The 20,070-nt window shown below is 39.4% G+C and overlaps 1 protein-coding gene across 1 annotated transcript in view; it reads left to right on the top strand.

The window, feature by feature from the left end:
• Positions 1 to 1,002: 1,002 nt before the first annotated feature.
• MOCOS (molybdenum cofactor sulfurase) overlaps positions 1,003 to 20,070 on the top strand; it is a 212,855-nt gene continuing 193,787 nt past the window's right edge. The window contains exon 1 of the mRNA XM_053959573.1: positions 1,003 to 1,185. Within this exon, the coding sequence (XP_053815548.1) occupies positions 1,062 to 1,185 (124 nt within the window). The 5' untranslated portion in view covers positions 1,003 to 1,061. The remainder of the gene's footprint in view (positions 1,186 to 20,070) is intronic.

Genomic DNA, 20,070 nt, shown 5'->3' with positions numbered 1-20,070 from the left:
ATTTTTAATATATAAAGCAGGGAGCACATTAGCATGCTATATTTCATGTCAGGCTTATTTTATAATTTTCTACATGGTTTTATTTCAGTACTACTTTGTAAGTGAAAATCTTTACAGTTCAGTTTGGGCGGAAGTTTGTTCTGTGTAGTTTCCCATTTCACTGACATTCCACTAGAAGCATTTCAAACAATCTAATGAGAGTCTCCCTTACCAGCTTTCAGATGTAGGTCCATCCTAATGTACAGTTTTATTTTGGTATTGAACTAACATTGGAGGTCATTTAATGCTCTGCAGATTGCAGAGCTGTAAGTAGAAAAAAATCTTGTGAGTAGTATGTCAGAAAAAAATTAATATCAAAACACCCCAACCAAAACCCAACAATGAAGCAACAAAGCAAACAAACAAAAACCCCTCAACAAACACATTCGTTTGGCTATGATTTTTTTGGATTATCTATATGGTTATAGTTTATCTGACAAAAAAGAGGATTTTTCAGGAATGGTTTTTACACGGGACAATAGGCCTGTTCTCTCTACCCCTGGCGACCAGCCCATTCCACACCTTTGGCTTTGGGCCGTGGTACTTTGCACAGCTCCTATGGCCAAGAGAGCCAGCTCGACATGATGCAGGAGTATTGTACACCAAGTGCAAGGTATGAGAAAGTCCCCTCTGCTATTAGCAGCAATGGAAGAGGCATCGAGGGAAATCTGAGCTTGAACTGGACAATTTTAGGGGAGAGAGATTTCCATAAAGTATTTTCAACAGCATGCCTCAACAGGAGGGTACACTTATTGCTACCACCCCCAAACCGATCTCCCAGCTCTTCGGGAAACTTCTTCCTTACGGGAAACTCCTCCCTGTGCCAGCCCCAGCGCCCGGCTCAGCCGCGGCCGGACCGGCCCCGGCGCATGTGGGGCAGGCGGGGCGGGAGGCGGGCGGAGCAGATCGGCCGGGCCGGGCCGTGCCGAGCCGAGCGGGCCCGGAGCGCAGCGGCCGGGGAGGCTCCGCTGCCGCGGGAGCCGCGCTGCTCTCCGCGCCGGGCCCTGCATGGCCGGGGAGCCATGGCCGGGGAGCCGCTCTCCTTCCGCGCCTTCTGCGCCGCCCGCCCCGCCGGCTGTGAATACGGCTACGGGCACGGGGATGGGCTCAGCGCGCTGCGGGACCGCGAGTTCCCCCGGCTCCGAGGTACCGCGGGCAGCCCGGGGGCGGGCCGGGGGCGGGGGAGGCCCGGGCCATTCCCGGCTCGAATCGGCCCCGGCGGGAGGGCTCTGGTACGAGGAAGCGGCGGCAGGGGCGGGCACGCTAGCAGAAAACGCTGGGCTCAGCTCGCAGCGGTGATCTCTGCGGCGCGGTCGGGAGACAAGAGGCCGCTCTCCCTCTCCTCCTTCTCCTCCCTGTCGTCCCTGTCCTCCTCCCTCCGGCACAAATGCCTCAAAGGTGCCGTGGATTCAGTAACAGGATTTTGATATGGATATGAAGAGGGGGGATGGGAGGGGAAGGAGAGACATTATAATAGTAAATCAGCCCATTAAGTGAAAGCTTATAGTTAGACAGGTATTTGTGAACTGCATTTATTTTTATAGGTTTTAGCATCCCCCAGCATTAAACATCCTTGTGCATACTACTTCAAGTATAATCGTGATGGTTATATGATTATATGACGGTAATTTGTCCTGTTTAAAGAAGTATCAATGCTTATGATACTGGCACTTCAAAAATGTTACAACAAAAAGCTCCATGTAGAGAGTGGAGTAACTAGCATCAGTTTGGATGCCCTACAACTGTTATTTAGGCCACTGTTTCTCTTGAGAGGTTTATGTTGCTGCTCGTTTTATTTTTGTAATTTCATGAAATTCTGTGATTTAGTACATGAGTGGGCTTTCTCACCCACAGGTGTTTAGATTGAATGGAGGTATACTTGGCCTCTAGAGGAACATGAGAAAAGCTTAAGCAGCACTTTGAAGAACTTGAAGATTTAGTAAGTCAGTGTCACAGTCTGTTATTAGACGCAGTAGTTGCACCAGTGAAAATTTGAACAAAAGAAGTTGCTTGTCCAAAATTTAGGCTTAAATTCTAAAAAGTGGCCATTTTGTAACTGAGACATTGTTTAGGCTTTTAAGCAGATGAGTTTTTAAAACTCTTAAGAATTAGACTTATTTCTCAAAGGCTCCCCAGTTTTAAAATAAAGTGTAGTGTATCTGTCAATGAATGATATTTGGTGGATTAGTCCGGTTCCCAAAGGGAGGTTACTGCAAAATCAGAGCATTAGGAGTTTTCCTCCATATGAAAATGTTTTTTCTAATGTAGTCTTCTGAGTTGCTCAGCCTGCTGAAATAAGATGTAGAGAGCTTAGACTATTTCTAGAAAGAGATGAACAAATACAGGGTATAAAATAGGATCTTCAGTAATGTTAGTTAATTGAAATCACATAATCATCTATGGTAAGGTGACCTAGGTTGCAAAATCCTTCTGTCTTTTGATTTTCCACTTGGAATTTTAACATGTTATCCAGTTAATGAATCCATTCATCTTGCAAGCTTTTCAATTCTATGAGGAAACTCAGTGTCTGTGAGGAAATGTAACTGATTGCTGTGCATGCACGTGGTGTCCTGTCTGGGACTTCTTGTCTGAAAAACGGCGACATGTTTCTGGTCAGGAACTGGTGCCTTCAAGTGATACCATCAATGCCAAATGAAAGGTGGCCAGGGACAGGTTCCTAGGCCTAGTGTCCCCTGTCTAACACATCTCTTGGTGTCAAAGGTGACTAATTGGACTAGTCCAGGACAGACTCCAGGAACTGGCTGACAGCAGAGCAGTGTGGATGAGAAGCACTCTGCTTTTATCTATTTATTGGCCTCCTTTTATTTAGTTGTGTATCCCCACCTGCCAAAGGTCTCAACACCTGACGTTGATGTAATGAGAAGTCTTTTAAAGCTCTCAGTTTTGTTGTCTTGTGGAAACAAGGCAAAGAAAGAGTGGTTAATGTACAGGTTGGTGGCAGCAATAGTAAATAAAGGAACCTTCTCCAAGTGACTTACAAAAATTAGCATTTAGCTGCTCAAGCATTTTCAGTGGCCTGCCAGAAAATGTAGGTTGCAGGATGAGGTAGAAGTTTTACATCTCTGGTGGCCTTGGATCAACTCTCTCTGGTTAAGTCCTAATTGTACAAACAGTGATTCGCTACAGGAACTTCTACCTGTTCATGGTGTTGATCTCTGCTCTGTGTTTCCCTACTGCACAAAGCTGCTGCAGTTTTGTCCCTTCTAGTAAAGAGCAGTCTTAACTAGTTCCACTGGGCAAAAGAGAACATGTGGTATTTTAGGGAATTAACAGGAATCATAGAGTGGTTTGGGTTGGTAGGGACCTTAACAATCATCTGGTTCCACCCCCCCCTGGCATGGACAGGGATACCTTCCACTAGACCAGGTCACTCAAAGCCCCACCCAGGCTGGCCCTGAACACCTCCAGGGTTGGGGTGTCCACAACATCTCCAGGCGACCTGTTTCAGTCCCTCTCTCCCCTTATAGTAAAGAATTTCTTCCAAACAGCTAATCTAAACCTACTCTCTTCTAGTTTGAATCCATTCCCTCTTATTCTGTGAGTACATGTCCTTTCCACCTCTCCTTTAAGGCTCCTTTAGGTACTGGAAGGGGCTACAAGGTCTCCCTGGAGCCTTCTCTTCTCCAGGCTGAACAGCCTCACTCTCTCAGCCTGTGCCCTGTTTATTTGGGTCATGCCTTGAAGATCTTTCGGTCATTAAAGCTGGTTAAAAATCCAGATTTTGCTGCTCACTTTTTGTGTGAACAGAATTTTTGGAGTCCCCTTCTAGATACCCATGAATTAAGCCTAATGTTTGATTTAGGAAGTGTCATTTTTTTAATGAGCATCATGTGGTAGTAATTATTGCGTATCAATGTATTCACCTTTTCCTTATTACTAATATTTTGTGGCATCCACTAAGGACATACTGTGCAAATGGTATTCCTGGGAAAGGCAGAAATCTTTTCTGTGTTACAGACCACTGCTTGCATGGTGCTGGTACTTCTCTTGTAGCTTTAGTATGAATAGTTGCAGAGGTGCCTGTTAAGCAGAAGGTGCAACAGATGTCTGGAGGGAGCACCAGTTTAGCTACCAGGCATACTGTGAAGCCAGGATTTCTCAAAGGTGGTCCACCTGTGGTTGTATTAAGTCTTGGGGAGTTTCACTCTTAGGTCCATCAGAAGAAAAGTAGGGTTCATACTCAGTGTGTTGGGGATTTCCCCTTCAGGTTTTGTGAAGAGATAAAAAGAACTACTTTACTTCCTTAAATCAGCAGGGGTCTGTCTGTTTTGGCACAGAAGCCTTAAATTTTCCCTTTTAAGCCAAAGTTTATCTTCGCTTCTGTAATTCAAAGGCTGTTAGCTGATGACTAGAGCAGCCCTTTCTAAAAATATATGTGGAGTCTGTGAAACAGATCGCTGTTTCACAGGCAGCAGCGTATGTGCAATATGTGACCTTGACTTTAATCTTGTGAGCAGTGTACCCTTATCTGCAGTGTAGGATTTTAAATCGTGCTTTAGAAACGGATAAAGAAATCAGCAGGAGTTTATAGGTTCTATTGTTTAGTAATGGGGATGAATATGCTTCTGTGATGTGTGTCATAGCAAGGAAAATACCAGGTTCAGTTTGTATCATGGTTTTAAAAAAGAAAAAGCTGACATGTGATTTGGATGCAGCATTTAATCACAAGATACCTTTCCATTTTAAGTTGTGTGCCAGTATTCTTGTCTAATATAGCTGTAGTAGTTCAGTGGGAGTGTTCAAGAGCAGTAAGGAGTGGATATCCATTCTCCAGATAAAAACCAGCGTGTAATAAGAATCAGGTATTCTTTAAGGGCTACTGACTATTTGAAGAGAGTCTTTAGGTGAGCTTGAGATGGACTGTCCCATTTAATGTCAAATTGGTCACTGTCCTGTACTTCAACATGATGCCTTACCTTAGTAGTTTGAACATTTGTGATATGTGTGATTACATACAACTAACAATAATAATGAAATTTTTTTGTTAAACAAAGAGGAAAGGCAGACTGAGCTTTGAGTAACAGAATTGGCCTTTGTTTCTTTGGGACTCAAATGATGTCCCATGAACTGGTCACCTGTACAAGGGCTTATTGTACTGTTCAGTTAAGGAATAGCTGGGTTTTGGATCTGACCTTACGCAAAAAATAAGTCTATTTTTACTCATATTGCTGGTAATTATTTGTGTGGTGACTTTTCTTGTGAGTAGGAGAATGTGAAAAGCAAATCTCCTCTGTGTGCTGCAGTTAAGTCCTCAGCAGCTCGGTTAGCAAAGTTCATCTCTGTCCACTGAGAACAGAAAGGTCTGTCTGTTTTGTCACCTTTAGGGTAATCTAGTTTTCTTTTGGGTGAACTTCAGAAGTAAGAAATCCATTGTGGTGTGTCAACTCAGAGTGATTTTGTTGATATGTAGCTGATGCTCACACTTTATGAAACTTGTGAAGATGAGTGGACTGTGAGCCTCGAGTCGTGCTCACCTCTTTATTACAAATGTAGGCTTGCCTTGTCAACCAGAAATTCTACCAGTCTTGTGCCTGAGGCTTTTTCTTTATTTTGGAAAAAAAAAAAGGGGAAAAAAATTTTTTTTGCATCCTAAAATGACTGCTTTTGGGGGGGTTGGTTTGCTTGTTTGTTTTGTTTTGCTTTTTATAAGACCATTCTGTTCAATCTGGTAGCTATCTTCCATATGTGTATGGGTTACTCTGCTGATTTCTTAACTATTACTAGTTTTTATCTGTGGATGAATCTTTTCCTTTTAATCTCACTTTTTTTCTTATTCTTGAAGATTAAGTGACTGAGTTTTCAGCAAACCTTTAATTTCTTTGAGCAGTATTGGTCTCTGACCAAGTAGGCAAATTTGATCTTATTTTTTTTAAAAACCAGTTTGATAGTGAGGGATAAGTTTATTTTAATTAATTTTTGTCTGAAGACTATCATAAACCAGAAAGAAGACGTGCCATTTTATGGTCAGGTGCAGTGCTACTGTGAATTTCCTGAAGCACACCCACCCATTGCTGACCAGAGTTGATACAGCATTTCCCAGAAAGGACAAAGTATTTCTCCCACATGCAGATACTGGCATATGTTAATATAAATCCAGAGCTTGCCTCTCCCACACAAAGGCAGCAAAAGCAATGTGTAGGGGAAGGATGAGGCTGCTTTTTGTTGTCTCATTGGAAGATCATGTGTAGCCTAGAAGAGATGCCAATTGTGCTGGAGAATGTCTGAGTTTCCTTATCTCTAGCTCATCCTGAACAGAGGAAAAATCTTCTAAACCTTTCCATTTGATGTTTAAAGCTGAGAGCTCCACTTTCTACCACTGTCCAGGCCTTTTCACTCTCCTCAGTGGCTGTGAGATCTCTGGTAACCTGCCCGTGTCCTCTGCAGCCTCTCCACCAGAATGTGATTTGATTTTGTGAAACACCTATTTATTTTTATTTGGAGGGGAAAAGAAAGAAAAAGATGTTATCTTTATCAAAGGAAGCTGCTGTTGGACAGTCTGAAATGCTAGAAGGCATCTGGGAAGATGAATTTAGTGGGTGGAGAAGGTACTGTAAAAAGAAGCTGTAGTATGGGAAGTGTAACTGCACAGCTAATGACAATTGTTTTGTAAAAATAAAACATACATATGCTCATGTAAAGCCTTAACACACTTCCTGGTGATTTCAAGTCAGCAGCAGTTATCTACATAAGCTCTTACCTAAAGAATTGATATCAAAGAGGAAGCATGTGTTGAACATAAAGTAAGTTTAGTCCCAAATACAATAAAAATAGCTGTGTGTTAGTTTCAGATGTTTTCCTCTCCCTACACAGAAGTAACAAGTAGTGTTAAGGAATTCCTTACATTGCATTTCAGGGTTCATAAGATGGTCTACTCTGTGCAGAACTGATCTTTCTGTTGCTTTTAATGATGGACATAGCTCTAAATGAAGGGTAGTCAATGATATTGTCATTGTAGTATTTCAGCACAGAAAACAGTTTTAGTTACTTTGAAGTTTAGTCAGTGGAAAAAAAAGAAATGTGGAGTAGGAAAGCTGTCCAAAACCCTATAAATTTGATACAGCTGACATGATCTGCAAATATTCAGTGGTATTTTAGACATAAATAGTTAATCAGTTGGGACTAGCTTCTTTACAAGAAGAAATAATCATATATAGACATTGGATTTTTTAAGTCAATATGTAGATGTGAAAAAATATTAGATTTGGGAAGATAATTTATGGAACTCTACAGATGCTGCAGGGTATCAGCCACCCATTTTCTAAAAAGTTGCACTTTTAATTAAAAGATACATTATCTCCTAAATTAATGCCTGTACAAGATGTATATTAGTATTTGAAAGTATTGAAACAGGCAGATGTTCTACTTAGAAGAGCACAAGATGCTTTTTATCTCTTACTGAAAAATTGGAAAAGCACCACTGTCTTTTTCCTACAAATTACCACATCAGTGATGTTTTCTTTTGTAGGCACGCAGTTTGTGGTAATTGGGAGTGGGGCTGTGGCCGAGCCTCATCCCCAGTGGGCTACAGCTGTGCAGGACAGGTAACCAGCATTGAAGGTGATGGGACATGGAGTGCTGAGGTGCACTGACCAATTACAAAAGGGAACAGAGGGCACACGGCTGTAAGGCATGTAAGATGAAGAGTAAAAAAGGTTGGACTGTAGAGCAGTAAAGGGCTGCAGATGCTTGAAGTCTTCTTTGGTGTTGGTTGTGCCTCTACTGTAGTCCCAACAGCTTTCTTTCTTCTGTTTTTTGTGTCCTCTTAGAGTCTTCTGTTTGTCCTCTTGGGTTGTTGTGATGTTGCTTTATGTGAGATGTGTATTGATTTCTTCCCAGCCATTTCTATATGTTTCTGTGTGATCATTGACTTTTTTTTAGTGTTAAATATAAGATTGTTAATTAACGAGTGTGTGTATGTATGTTTCCAGTAGAAGCAATATGATTCTGGTGTTCCTGCACTTATACTGGAATTTCTTCTGACAAATCAGAACCTGGAATCTGATGCCCTTGAAATTTCCATTAAGTGTTAGGATAGGAATTCCCATTTCTGCACTACTTGTTAGAATTCAGGGGTGCTCCATGTGTAAGGACAAATAGAGAAGTGAGAGGTCAGTTTTTGTTGATCTGCTTGATTCATTGCATGCCTGGTATCAGAGAGATGCTGCAGAGGCATTGCTTGGGTGTGAAGAGACTGTCATTGAATTCAGGAAGGCTATACTGCAGAACACTGCATAGTAAAAAGTACCAGTATGAGACTGATTAATGTGTGGACAGCACAATATGCTTGGAGAACAGGAAGCCAGTAGGATGCTTAACTCGGAGAGAATATTTAGGAAGTAGGATGAGTGTCCAAATGCCTCAGGCTTTCTATAACTCGTTGTTCTTGGCCCAAGCTATCAATGCAGATGTTTTCCTTTGTGTGACACTAAAGTACTTGTAAGTACTTTTTTTTTTTTGCTTCCCTGAACTTGAAAAGGGGACTAAAACAAAATAAGATTCTTTTAAGCTTGGGGTTGGTATAATTATTTTCTCTTCCTAAGTTAATCATGCTGTTAGTGTTACCATGTCTGCATATTTAGAACCACTGACTGGTTTCTGTCATATTTGGTAGAAAGGAATGTGTTTTGAGAAGGCAGTTAGGAAAAGGGTGGTGTCAAGATTGAAGGTGTGGGACAGGGATGTCAGAGTTACAGAGAAACAGGTATAGTAGGGCAGAGAGGTGTAAAGACGGGCTACAAAGCATTCAAAAGTCAGACTTAATTAGTTTAATTGCTAGTGAGTCAAGTTGTTAGGATCCTGGCCATATTTGTATCAGCCCAGATAGATCCTTTGTGCTCTTTGACCCTTCACCTTCTGCTGTGCTGTAGAGAAGCGATGGTCTGAGATGTCTGCAGTGGGGATGTGACCCCAGCTAGGCAGCTATTGTGAGAGTGGCATGCAGGAAAGTGCGAAGTTGCTCCTTTTTTTTCCCCCAGTATGTGGAATACATACATTAAATTGGAAGGCAAGGCTTACTCCTCCAAAGTCTTCTATTTCTCCTTCTTGCTTTCAGCATTGTCCTAACTCACTCATGGTTCCTTGTAGCAGCCATGGGAATATGGCTTTCACATGAGAAGTAAGAAACAGATGTTTCTGTGCTCATTCAGATTAGTCCCTGGAGCACCAGGATCTAAAATGCTTTTAGAAGAAAGCTAAGAACACGACTGGACAGGGGTTTTGTCATGGTCTTCCTAAAAGAGAGAGATGTGATCACAAGGATGTGATATTTTGGTGACATCGTTAGCTGTGAGGGATGATTATACAACTAAACTTGTTTCTTCTGCCAGTGTGCAAAATAATGTTCCAAATTAAAATTTGGAAAGATGACAGGAAGCTTATTTGAAGAAATATTCATTAATTAAATTAATGGTGTATGAATTAATTTCATTACTGCACAATTAAGCACCAAATATCACTGTGTGTACCCCTTTGCAAACTTATGAACAGGTCAGGTGAAGCTGCAGTCATCAGAAGGTTTCTCCAGTAATTTCTTCCAGAGGAAGAAATTGAAGCCCAGGATTTTTCACATGTTTATGTTCATGCCACACCGCACATTAAACATGTCATAATTCAGTAATTTGGAACTGATGATATCAGTAATGTGTTCCAGCATATATTGCCTTTCTTTAGAAAAAAGGAAGAAAAAACTTTGTACTGCTGTTGAGTAAAATACCTTGTTCATCTGCTGTGCTATTCATTTCCCAATTTATTGAAGAGTGTAGCTTATTAAATGTGTCTCAGAGTTGCATTTTTATTACTTGTATGCCTGCCTATAGTTTCTTTTAATGTTAAACAGTTAGAAATGTCCAAAACCAAAATGTTACTTGGCTGCTCTGGCAGAACACAACTTTCTTTAAATCTCTCATTGTCTTTGATTCATCACACACTAGGAAAATATTTCTTACATATTTAATCAATTTAGGTGTGTGTAAGCCCAGTGAGTAGAGTGACATTTCTTTCTGTAATACCTTGTCCAATCTCAGCTGTGATGGACAATTTGCTTTGATAATGCACCTTGCCTTCTCATGAGACTGGATAAAAAAAGATAAATGAAAGTGGATACCTAGCAAGAATTCCGTGTCTAGCAGACTGAATGGCCCAAAATTAAAGACTGCATGAAAAAGAAGCCTTTACCATCCACAGACATGCTGTTTTTAACTCCGCACACACAAACTCGCTGGTATTGCTTAGCTGGGAAGCTGACCAAACTAATGTTCAGACAAAACTGTATGCAGGTAATTGCACTCTGTTTTTGGTCACAGAGTTTGTGTTCACAACAAATGAAGCATTTGATTAATAAGTAAGTTCCCAAAGAATGCAAATTCCTCAGAAGTAACGTATGTTTGGCAAGCATTGGAACTGGCTGCTCAGGGAGGTGGCGGAGTCACCATCCCTGGAGGTGTTCAAGAAATGACTGGATTGTGGTACTGTGCTGTGCTTTAGTTGACAAAGTGGGGATTGGTCACAGTTTGGAGTCGATGACCTTGGAGGTCTTTTCCAACCTTAAAAATTCTATGGTTCTTTGATATCATGGAAGGTTGTCATGAAGTATAGCAATATGATAATGTTCCTCTTCTTACTACCTTAGCATGGATGCTTAGTGACAGGTACAATGCTGCCAAGACAGCCTGATATCACAAATGTGGGAGGACTCTTTGCCCTTCTAAAAAGGAGATAATTTAATACCACAATAAGTGCATGAAAATACGTGCCATTTAAATTCATCAGAAGTGACTTGGAAGACTTGGACTACATAAGAAATAAACTAAAAACCATGTAAGCTGTGATTTGGGTAGCATGAAATTACATGGAAGAGACATTAAAATGCAAAAATAACCTTTAAGGGATGACTCAAAAGGTGTACTTTTAAGATAGACTACAGAAATAAGTGTGTGACATCTCTGAACTGCACTGCAGCTCACTTTTTCTGGGGATAGAGCAGCCCATTTGACTGGGACCCGCAAACTCCTTTCCATTTATTTTTTTCTATTTCTGGTGTTACTGAGGTGCCTGTCCCTGACAGATTTTTTTTGGTAATGAAATGAAGCCCTCTTTGTACAAATCATTAGCTTTTTAGTTAACATTTGGTCTGTGAATTGTCTTAGTAGCGCTCCAAACTCACCAAGAGCAGAAATACAGAAGGGAGAAAACTGTGACAATTGTAAAAGGAAAATCACATCCTGTGTATATTACATACTCACAAAAGCAATCTTAAATTGCAAAGCTGGGGTCTTAGTGGGAATCAGTCCTTTCCTTTCCTCTCCTTCCTCCTTTCTCCTTCTCTTTCCTTTTTCCTTTCCTACAGTTACAAATCTGAGGTTTCTTTGATAAATGAGTTGTGGATTTCAGTAAAACTATTCAAAATTCATGCTCAGGTGAAACTCTCAAAGCTGGATTTTAATTAAAAGTCATGGCACCAGCCGCTTTATCTGTTCTTTGTCCTTCAGGGTCACTTTCAGAGTAATAGGTTAACTTATCTAATGATCAAGACAAGTTAATTTTTGTAATTAACAAAATATTAATGATTTGTTTTTCTTCTGCAGAAAGAGTAAAGTTTCTGATTTTGGGTTACATGGAAATTTAGCTTGTCAGCAATTAGAATAGCAGTTATTGGTGTACTTGAACATAGCTAATGGCTGTACAGCATGGTTCTCCTATACTGCAGCTGTAACTCCAACATAAAGGAATTCTGTTCCTTGAGAGGGGTTGATCAAGAGTTCCAGTCACTTCAGTTACATTCCTCAAAGCCTCTGTAAAAACACTTGAGATTGAGAAAGAGGTAGAGCATGAGGAAGGGGGAATGGGACAGATGCCTGGGTCAAAAAATAAGCTTTTAATATTCATTATTCCTGTAGCAAAGAGCTGTTTCAATAGTAACTTCAACAGCTTATTATAAAGTTGCGCTTTAAACTTTCCATTCTCTATTTCTGTAGAGGCCTAAGTATATTTGTTTGGAAAATAGAATTTAAACTGATCTTTAGTCATGAAATACGGCTTGGAAAGAAACCAAACTTCTGTGAATGAGTGAGAAAGTCATGATAGGATTGTTAGGAGCTGCCTCATGTTCAGGTTTGGTGAAGCTCATCTGCAGAGCACAGGAAGCATCACTGCACCTGGCTCTCGGCGGCCACAGAATGGAGGAGGTTGGCCAGCTCGCTGTCCCGCTTGTGGCCGCAGGGCAGATACACGAGTGGCCACTCCCGAGTCTCTGCCGAGACTGTCGCGGGTGGCGGTGATTGCTGCGGCGTGGGTAGCGCAGCAGAGGCACAGGGCACGAGGAAACCGAGGCAGAGGAATAAGGGAAGGACACTTGTCTGAGTCTCCAAAGATTTAATCTCGAAGTGGGGGCAGAGCAAGTGACAAATCTGAACCTGAAGGGGCTACTTTTATAGGGATGGGGGGAGCACGGGGAGGACACGACCTTTGACCAATAGGAGGGCATTAGGGGAGGGGTGCACGGCTCCCCAATAGAAGCCAACACGGGGAGGGAGCAAGCTCCACAACCCAATTCTGCCCTGAGGAAGGGATGAAAGACAGACAACACTCTAGAACCAAAGGAGTGTGCTATCTTTGACAGACAGGGGTAAGACAAGGGAACAAGGGAGGTATACAGGTGGATTGACATGTGGATTGACATGTGGATTTTGATGGGGAAAACTGTGGTAAACAACTCAGGACTGAACCATTAGGGAAGCCAAATGGGGTACAGAGACTGAACCATTACAAAATTATAACAAGGACTATTAAAACATACTACAGAAGAACAAACTGTAAAATAACAGACTACCACACATCACTGCTCCACAGGGCTGTGGAACCAGGGCTGCCTTCTAGTGAGCACTGACACGGCCCCAGCTTCTTCTGATCCACTGGGAGAGACTGGAGAACGGGAGACAAACCCTTCACATGGCAGTGTGGGCAGCCTCCTTGAGATGTAGGCTGTGTAAAAACAAATCCTCCCTCCATCCCTTGTTTTTCAATATCATCTTGCCCAGAGAATGAGGCAACTCCAGTAAAATGCTCTCTAGGGATTGAAGACATCTACTTCTCTCTCTTATAACTCATCCTCTTGGTTGTCCTTAGAAGCCTGTAATGATGTTGAGTACTTTGTGAATGATGAAAAAATATAAATCCTAGTGAGCTAGTTCAATACTTTACTTTTGTCACTTTCCTTTCCATCTGGTGTTTTTCAAGGGCTGGAGGAGTCTTCCCCTCTCAACCACCCCAGTGTCAAATTTAAAAATACCGGCTTTTGTTGGAATATTTATATCCTGATTAACAATAATGAAAGGCAAATCAGGCTTTTTCGATAATGGGCGCTAAAGTAACCCATTAAAAAAAAATAAAAATGAAAACGTCTTTTCCTTTGGATGTTGACCTCACAGTGTGTAATGCTTGTTTGAAGGCACTCAGTCGATTATCCAGGCTTTGCATCACTGAGTGTGACAGCTCCTGTGAGATTAAAGAGCTGTTACCATCAGAACTCTATTCAGTTTTTCTTTCATTTCTGCAAGTACAGAGAAGGCTAGGTGTACTTGTAAAGTGTCACAAGGATTGCACTGCAATGCTTTCTGGATAAACTTCAGTGCCACTGAAGTGGGGGAAACAGTACCAAATAATCTCATGACAGCTGTCATGTCTCCAGAAGTGTCCGATCAGATCTTCAAATCCTGAATGCTTGATACCTTGTGAATACATTCAGCCTCTAGTATCCATCACTTCTGTTTTCATCCATTCTAGTCATAGGAATGTAATTAGGCACTAAACTAATCAAATAGCTGTTAATTTAAAATGATCTCTCCTAAATCTTTCAGGTGAAATGATTTGCAAAGAATGGGATATTCAGAAATTTTAGGGAAAACCTGTTTTTTCCTAGTTCCCACTTCTTCAAATGCTTCCTAAATTTTATGTTTAAAGACTGTATTGTGTATTTAAAAATTACTTGGATTGTTACATGTATTCACAGAAATCACAGAATAACTAGATTGGAAGAGTCCAACCCATGCCTTAACACCTCAGTTAAACCATGACACTGAGTGCCACATCCAGTCTTTTTTTAAACACATCCAGGGATGGTGACTCCACCACCTCCCCAGGCAGACTATTACAGTACTTTATCACCCTTTCTGTAAAAAACTTCTTCCTAATATTCAACCTATATTTCCCTTGATGCAGCTTGAGACTGTGCCTTCTGGTCAGTTGCTGCCTGGTGAAAGAGACCATGCTATTGAAATAGCATGAGAATTTCTCAAATGACTAAAACTTTTAAACTATAATTATAAAAATCTTCTAGATATGAGGGTTGAAGCATGGAAGGGAATCTCTTGGGTCTTTTACTTTAGTATAATAGATTACGTGTTTATGTGGTGTTTGCTTGATTAGTAGGTTTGTTTTATACTCGAGCTACTTGACTTGGGGTCATTCTAGTCACTACATATATCCTTTTTTTTTTTTTGTTTGGTTGGTTTGTTTGGGCATTCTGTTGTTGTTTCGGAGATTTTTGGTAAGTTGGTTGGTTTGGTTTTTTTGTTTTGTTTTTTACTGTAGATTGAATTTCCCCTTAGTTGTAGAACAGAAATAGCTGACTAGAGAGGAGAAACTTTACTGTTTAGGTTCTTATTTAAGTGAGATATAGCCAGTATTGCATATGTTGAGTCTGCTTCACTGCACTGTGTATTCCATGTGGAATGATTCAGAAGAAAACACGAGTCTAGTCTAACATATATAGTCTCTGGATGTATGTTGGCTGGGGTTCCTGGCTTGTAGACAGTAGTATATTAGAAAAAAAGAAACACTAGAGAAAAACAGTTATATAGGGAAGAATCTATTCCTGTCAAAACTGATTGTTTCTTATTGTCTTTCCACTGAGCAGTCATTACAATGGGTATATATACAAATAAAGACAAAAAATATAAATAAATGGGTGTCTCTCTCTAAATATTTTACTCTCACTGTGGTGAGAACACAAAGCATCATCTTTCATAGCAGAAGGAAGAAAACTGTTTCAAATTAGAAGGGGAGTAGGGGAAAAAGAGCATGGAGTAGGCATGGGAAAAAATTTGCCCTTAATACCTTTCTTCATGTTTCTCAGAAGAAAAGGGAAAAGAGAAGCCCGTAGTTTGCTTTATAGTAAAAAAAAAAAAAAAAAAAAAATACTCTGTGTACAATGATTGATCTCACAAGGTTCACTTTATCCTAATTTTCTGTGGAGGCAAAGTACCAGATATCTAGTGTCTGTACAAAATATTGAGGAATACTTGCTTTCCATGTGGAAACAAACCTCAATGCAGTTATCTCATATGAAACCAGCATTCTGTGTAGCTGATTGCCTGGGCTCATTCTCGGTTTACTATTGGGGAGCCATTCATTTTGTTATGGTGGTGATTATATGACATAATAGGGTTCATTTGCATTACAGTATTTATGGCACAAGTTTGGAGAGGAGTTTTTGGAAGTAGATCTGGAATGAAACATGTAGAACCAATTGCTGTATGCACTGAGTTACAGGCATTCTTTGAGTTACCACTCTTTCAGGGTATCGTGACCCATATTTTATTTCCCATTAGTTGTTTGAATTTTTAATAGTCTAATTTGAAATGTGGTGGGCAGATTGAAATATTTTACTGAACCAGATTTACAATAGTTGTGATGTTACAGTTCCTTAGAAATCAGATCCTTCTTGAGGTAGCTGTAACTAAAAACACAAGTGAGGGCACGCTAACATACTAATTTTAAAATTAAAATTTTTATTTAACCAGTTTGATTTTGTTGTTCCTTTGCTTAGAGGTATGCTCCTTTCCCTTACAGTTTCCAAAGCCCTGAGCCCTACCTTGGCCTTTCTGTGCTCCACTAGGAACCTTTACTCACTATTTTAGAAAGTGGTGTTGATGTATTTAGGTTTTTCCTGGTGAAAAATGTTCATGCAGTTTTGCTAAAAAGAAACAGAATTACAAGTTTATTTCACCTTAATAAGTAGCTTTAGAATGCAAGTTATGGGAACCAAATGTGCTATTGTTGCCTTAAACATACTTGCTTTGGGGAAATATGGTAATAAAATGTCTGAGCACAAATTCAACAAAAAGTAGAAATTTTGATGATATAAAAAGAACTTATTACAGAAACTCAGTACTATGCTGAGATGTTACCTCTAATTACAGCAACTCTATATACCTCTAGTCTAGTCTGAGGATGTATTTGAAAATTAACGGTGCATAAGTTAGCTTTGAAATAATAACAAATTATTTTTACTTTTCCAATTATGGTAATACTGTTCATTATTAATTTGATAATTCATTGTCAAAAATAATGCTCACTTCACTTAAAATTCCTCTCCATCCTCACTTCATATTATGGAATCAGTTCCTGATTTTCTTCACTTGTGTAACTCTTCGTGTGTCACCAGACATCCTCTGCCCGTGTAACTATGAGGGTGTTTAACCATCTGGTTTGTACAGTATCTGTAGAAATAGTCTGTAAAGAAAGAGCAGCCTTTGACCTGCCTAAGGAATTCCAGCAGCTCTAGCACTTCTGTGTGGCTGTGCTACTTATGGAGGAGGCTCCACATTGCTACCCATACTTGGAATCCAGTCCTATAGTCACTTCTGGAACAAGTATATGCCATGTGTAGTTTTGTCCAAGGAGCATTTTCAAGTGTCTTGTGTCAGAAACTGAGTAAGATATGTTGTATGAACATTGTGTCTGGTCTTGTCATTTATTCAAGTATTATACAAGTATTAAATATATATTGTGGGGGAAGACCTTGTTTTTAAATACATCATGTTTTCTTAGATGCTTTGAGGCAAAATGCAATAGCTGGTGTTGGGGCAGAATTGTGTATTTAAGCTCAGACTTCACAGATTAGGGAAACTGGAATATTTGTTTTTCCTTGCATAATATTTTACTCATTTTCAAAGTGAGTCTAGTGTAAATGAGGCCATTTTTATTTAGTACTTTGAATAATTTATGATCAAATTATAATTCTCTTTTATTTTGAAAGCCATTAGTATTGAAAGAAGCCCTGTGATTGAGAGAAATTATGTTATGACCTAGTGAAGCTTATAAAATTAGGATGACGTAGTAATTCCTTTATTGCTGGGTCCATTAAAAAAAACCAAAAAACAAAGAATGGCGAAACTCATTTTTGTAGCCAAAGGTATCCAATGTAAGGTTGCTACCAAAAATGAAATTCTGTATATTTATATCAGTAGTTTCAGACTGTCATTGGGTTTTTATGATGCTCAGATATTTATATCTCTTGGTACTAACTTAAATTGGACTAACTTCACTGGTGCCCCAAATACTACTTTCATTTAAACATAGAGCATTCTGATAAATAAAGATGCAAAGGAGTAGTTGATTGAGTAGACTTGCATTGAGCTGAGCAGGATTTGAATACTCAGTCCCCAGTATTGGAATTCTATAGTGGATGCAAATTTATTCAAATTAGAAATGTGCCTGAGTCTCTGCAAAGATATTCACTGGTAACTGTGGTTAGTGTATTGTTACTGAAAGTTGGTTTTGTTTTTGTTGAGTGTTGATGACGTTCTCTAGATGTTGATTTTAATTGAAAGCAGATGTGGCTTCTGGGTTATGACTTTGCCAAAAATATTGAAATGTACAATTGGAGAAGTGCTAGAGAAAGTGGAAAAGAGCTATAAGGGAAGAGAGTCTTCAGGCTCACATCTGCTTTTCCTTATGTTCTGCTATGAGAACCAACAGGAAAACACTAATTATCCTCTAAAGGGGATACTTATTTACATATATTCATATACCCATCTCAGCACTGTATACACAGGCACATTTGTGCATATTTACAAATAAAGGTGTACAATATGTGCTAGTAGGAAATAAAGAATCACCTGGATGCCTTAAACACAACTCTGGAGGAGTTCTTAATTTGATGTAACTGACTAGTAAATTGATTTTTGTGACTTTGAAATTCTGTTACTTTTGCCTGTTATTACAGCACTCCTCTTGTCTAAGGGTTATTACAAATGTTGCACTTTTAAAATTGATACCTGGACTTTTAGAGAGTGCATGCATACCCTAGAGGCTGAAAATGTTCTGTAGCTGCCAGATGAAGATACAGCTGTATAAGCAGTCCAATACTTTTGATTAAAGAAAAGAAAATTTCACTTGTTTCAAAGGTCATTTGGGCTTCTGTGAAGTGTAACCCAACTCTTTAACTTGTTCTGGAACCAGAAAGGTGATCAGTGCAGTATGTTTAGGAAGTGTATTTGTTAATGGTTTAACTCATAATTACTTCAAAGGCTCTGGAAACCTTGAAATGAGTCCTCATGTTTGAGTGGAGTTTGTTTCTCTTTGCAGAGTTGAGGTCTCCGTGACCTGAAGGCAAAATTCTGCTTTGGTTATTCACTGTAGTACAGCAGAAATGCAATCAGACTCTGCATGGGTTCCTTTCCAGTCACTGGACTGGAAAAGACTTCTTTTGTTGGGTTGCAGCCCTTTGAGTTCAGAGAGCCTGTCCTCTGAAGGTACAGTATCTGTACCCCATGCAAGGTAATGTCTCTTGAAGGGCCACAAACTGCTCCTTCTAAACAGCTTTATGGCAGTGTCCAACAGTGGATTGTAGCTGCCAAAGTCAGATTCAGAGTAATCACCAAACTTCCAAAAGTTGTGTCACATGCTAGCTATTCTTTAAGGAAGATGGTTGTAAATTACATGTTTGTGCCAATAGCTCAAGAGATTTTTAGTTTTCTTTTAGAAACCTTTAATATGGACATCAGGGAACTTTAAAAAAAATTGAGTATCTGGAAGCTGCATGCTGTTATTTGTATTTAAAGCAGGTCTGTTAAGTAGGATTTCTCTCATATACTGCTGTTTTCAGACCAACTCATTAGCAAGCTGGTATTTTTGTCAGAACTAGTTAACAAATCTCTACAGTTGTCAAACTGTTTCAGAATTAAAACTTTTGGTTTCCTATACCAGTATTTTTTGATAAATTTATTTTTTTGTTCCTAGAACATTTCTGAAAATGGTTGTTGGGTATTTGAATTTGTGCTTGGGAATACTCCTAAGAAATGGAAGATAACCTGTGGAAACTAATTTAGGTCAAGTAAAAGAAGGTAGTAACAGAACATTTATGTCAATGTTTAATTGCATACCTGTTAAATTTTATTTACAGAAACTTGTGTCTGTTAGATTTTTTTTTGACTGGAAACATTTTTTTTTCCAATTAGGAGATGCTTTTTATACTGAAGTATTACAATTCTGTTGCAGTATCAGGAAATTACAGTCAGTACTTAGAAAATTTACAAAATAATTCTTATTTTTAAAAATCCCAAAATAAGTAATAAGGTTATTTAATTAGTTCTGTTATTGATATCTGCGTACCTAATGTGGTCAAAGAACTTCAGTAGGGGTAAAGCAATTGAGTATAATCTTACCTTTTAGGTTGGTCTGTTTATAGTTGAATAGTTTCACCTGAGAGAGCAGTTTGGATCAAATTACTATAAAGTATAAGTTCATCTGTGGGAACTTGGAGCCAAAAGGTTTTATAATGGAAAAATACCTAGATTAACTGATACATATGCAGAAGAAAAGCTTATACATAGTTTTTTTGTGCATACTTACTATCTCCCTAATGAAATTTCAGTATTTTCTCTGCCTCATTAAAAGTAAATTGTTTGTATTAAGTCTTAAGTATTTACTCAGTAGTGATACTGAAACTCCTTCGCATAACATTTTTACACACCATTCTTGCAGTCTCATGTTTGTGGTTTCACTTTTTGTTGATGGCTGCTCACTGGTGAAAAGAAGATACAGGAGAGGTTGGTCAAGCATTATATGGGCATTTCAAGCATTTAAACCTCTCCCCGGTTTAATAATGCTGGGTTCTTTTCTGAATACACTACAATCATTTAGGAGTGTAAATCAGGTGAAGAATAACAATTAGGAGTGCAATCCAAGAAATCTGGATGTGTTGGTCTAATGAGGTATTTTTCCAGTAAA

Source organism: Vidua chalybeata, chromosome 1 (assembly GCF_026979565.1).
Source record: "Vidua chalybeata isolate OUT-0048 chromosome 1, bVidCha1 merged haplotype, whole genome shotgun sequence".
NCBI lineage: Eukaryota > Metazoa > Chordata > Aves > Passeriformes > Viduidae > Vidua > Vidua chalybeata.
The sequence above is the reverse complement of the archived record's forward strand: the minus strand, read 5'-3'. Positions and strand labels throughout refer to the sequence as shown.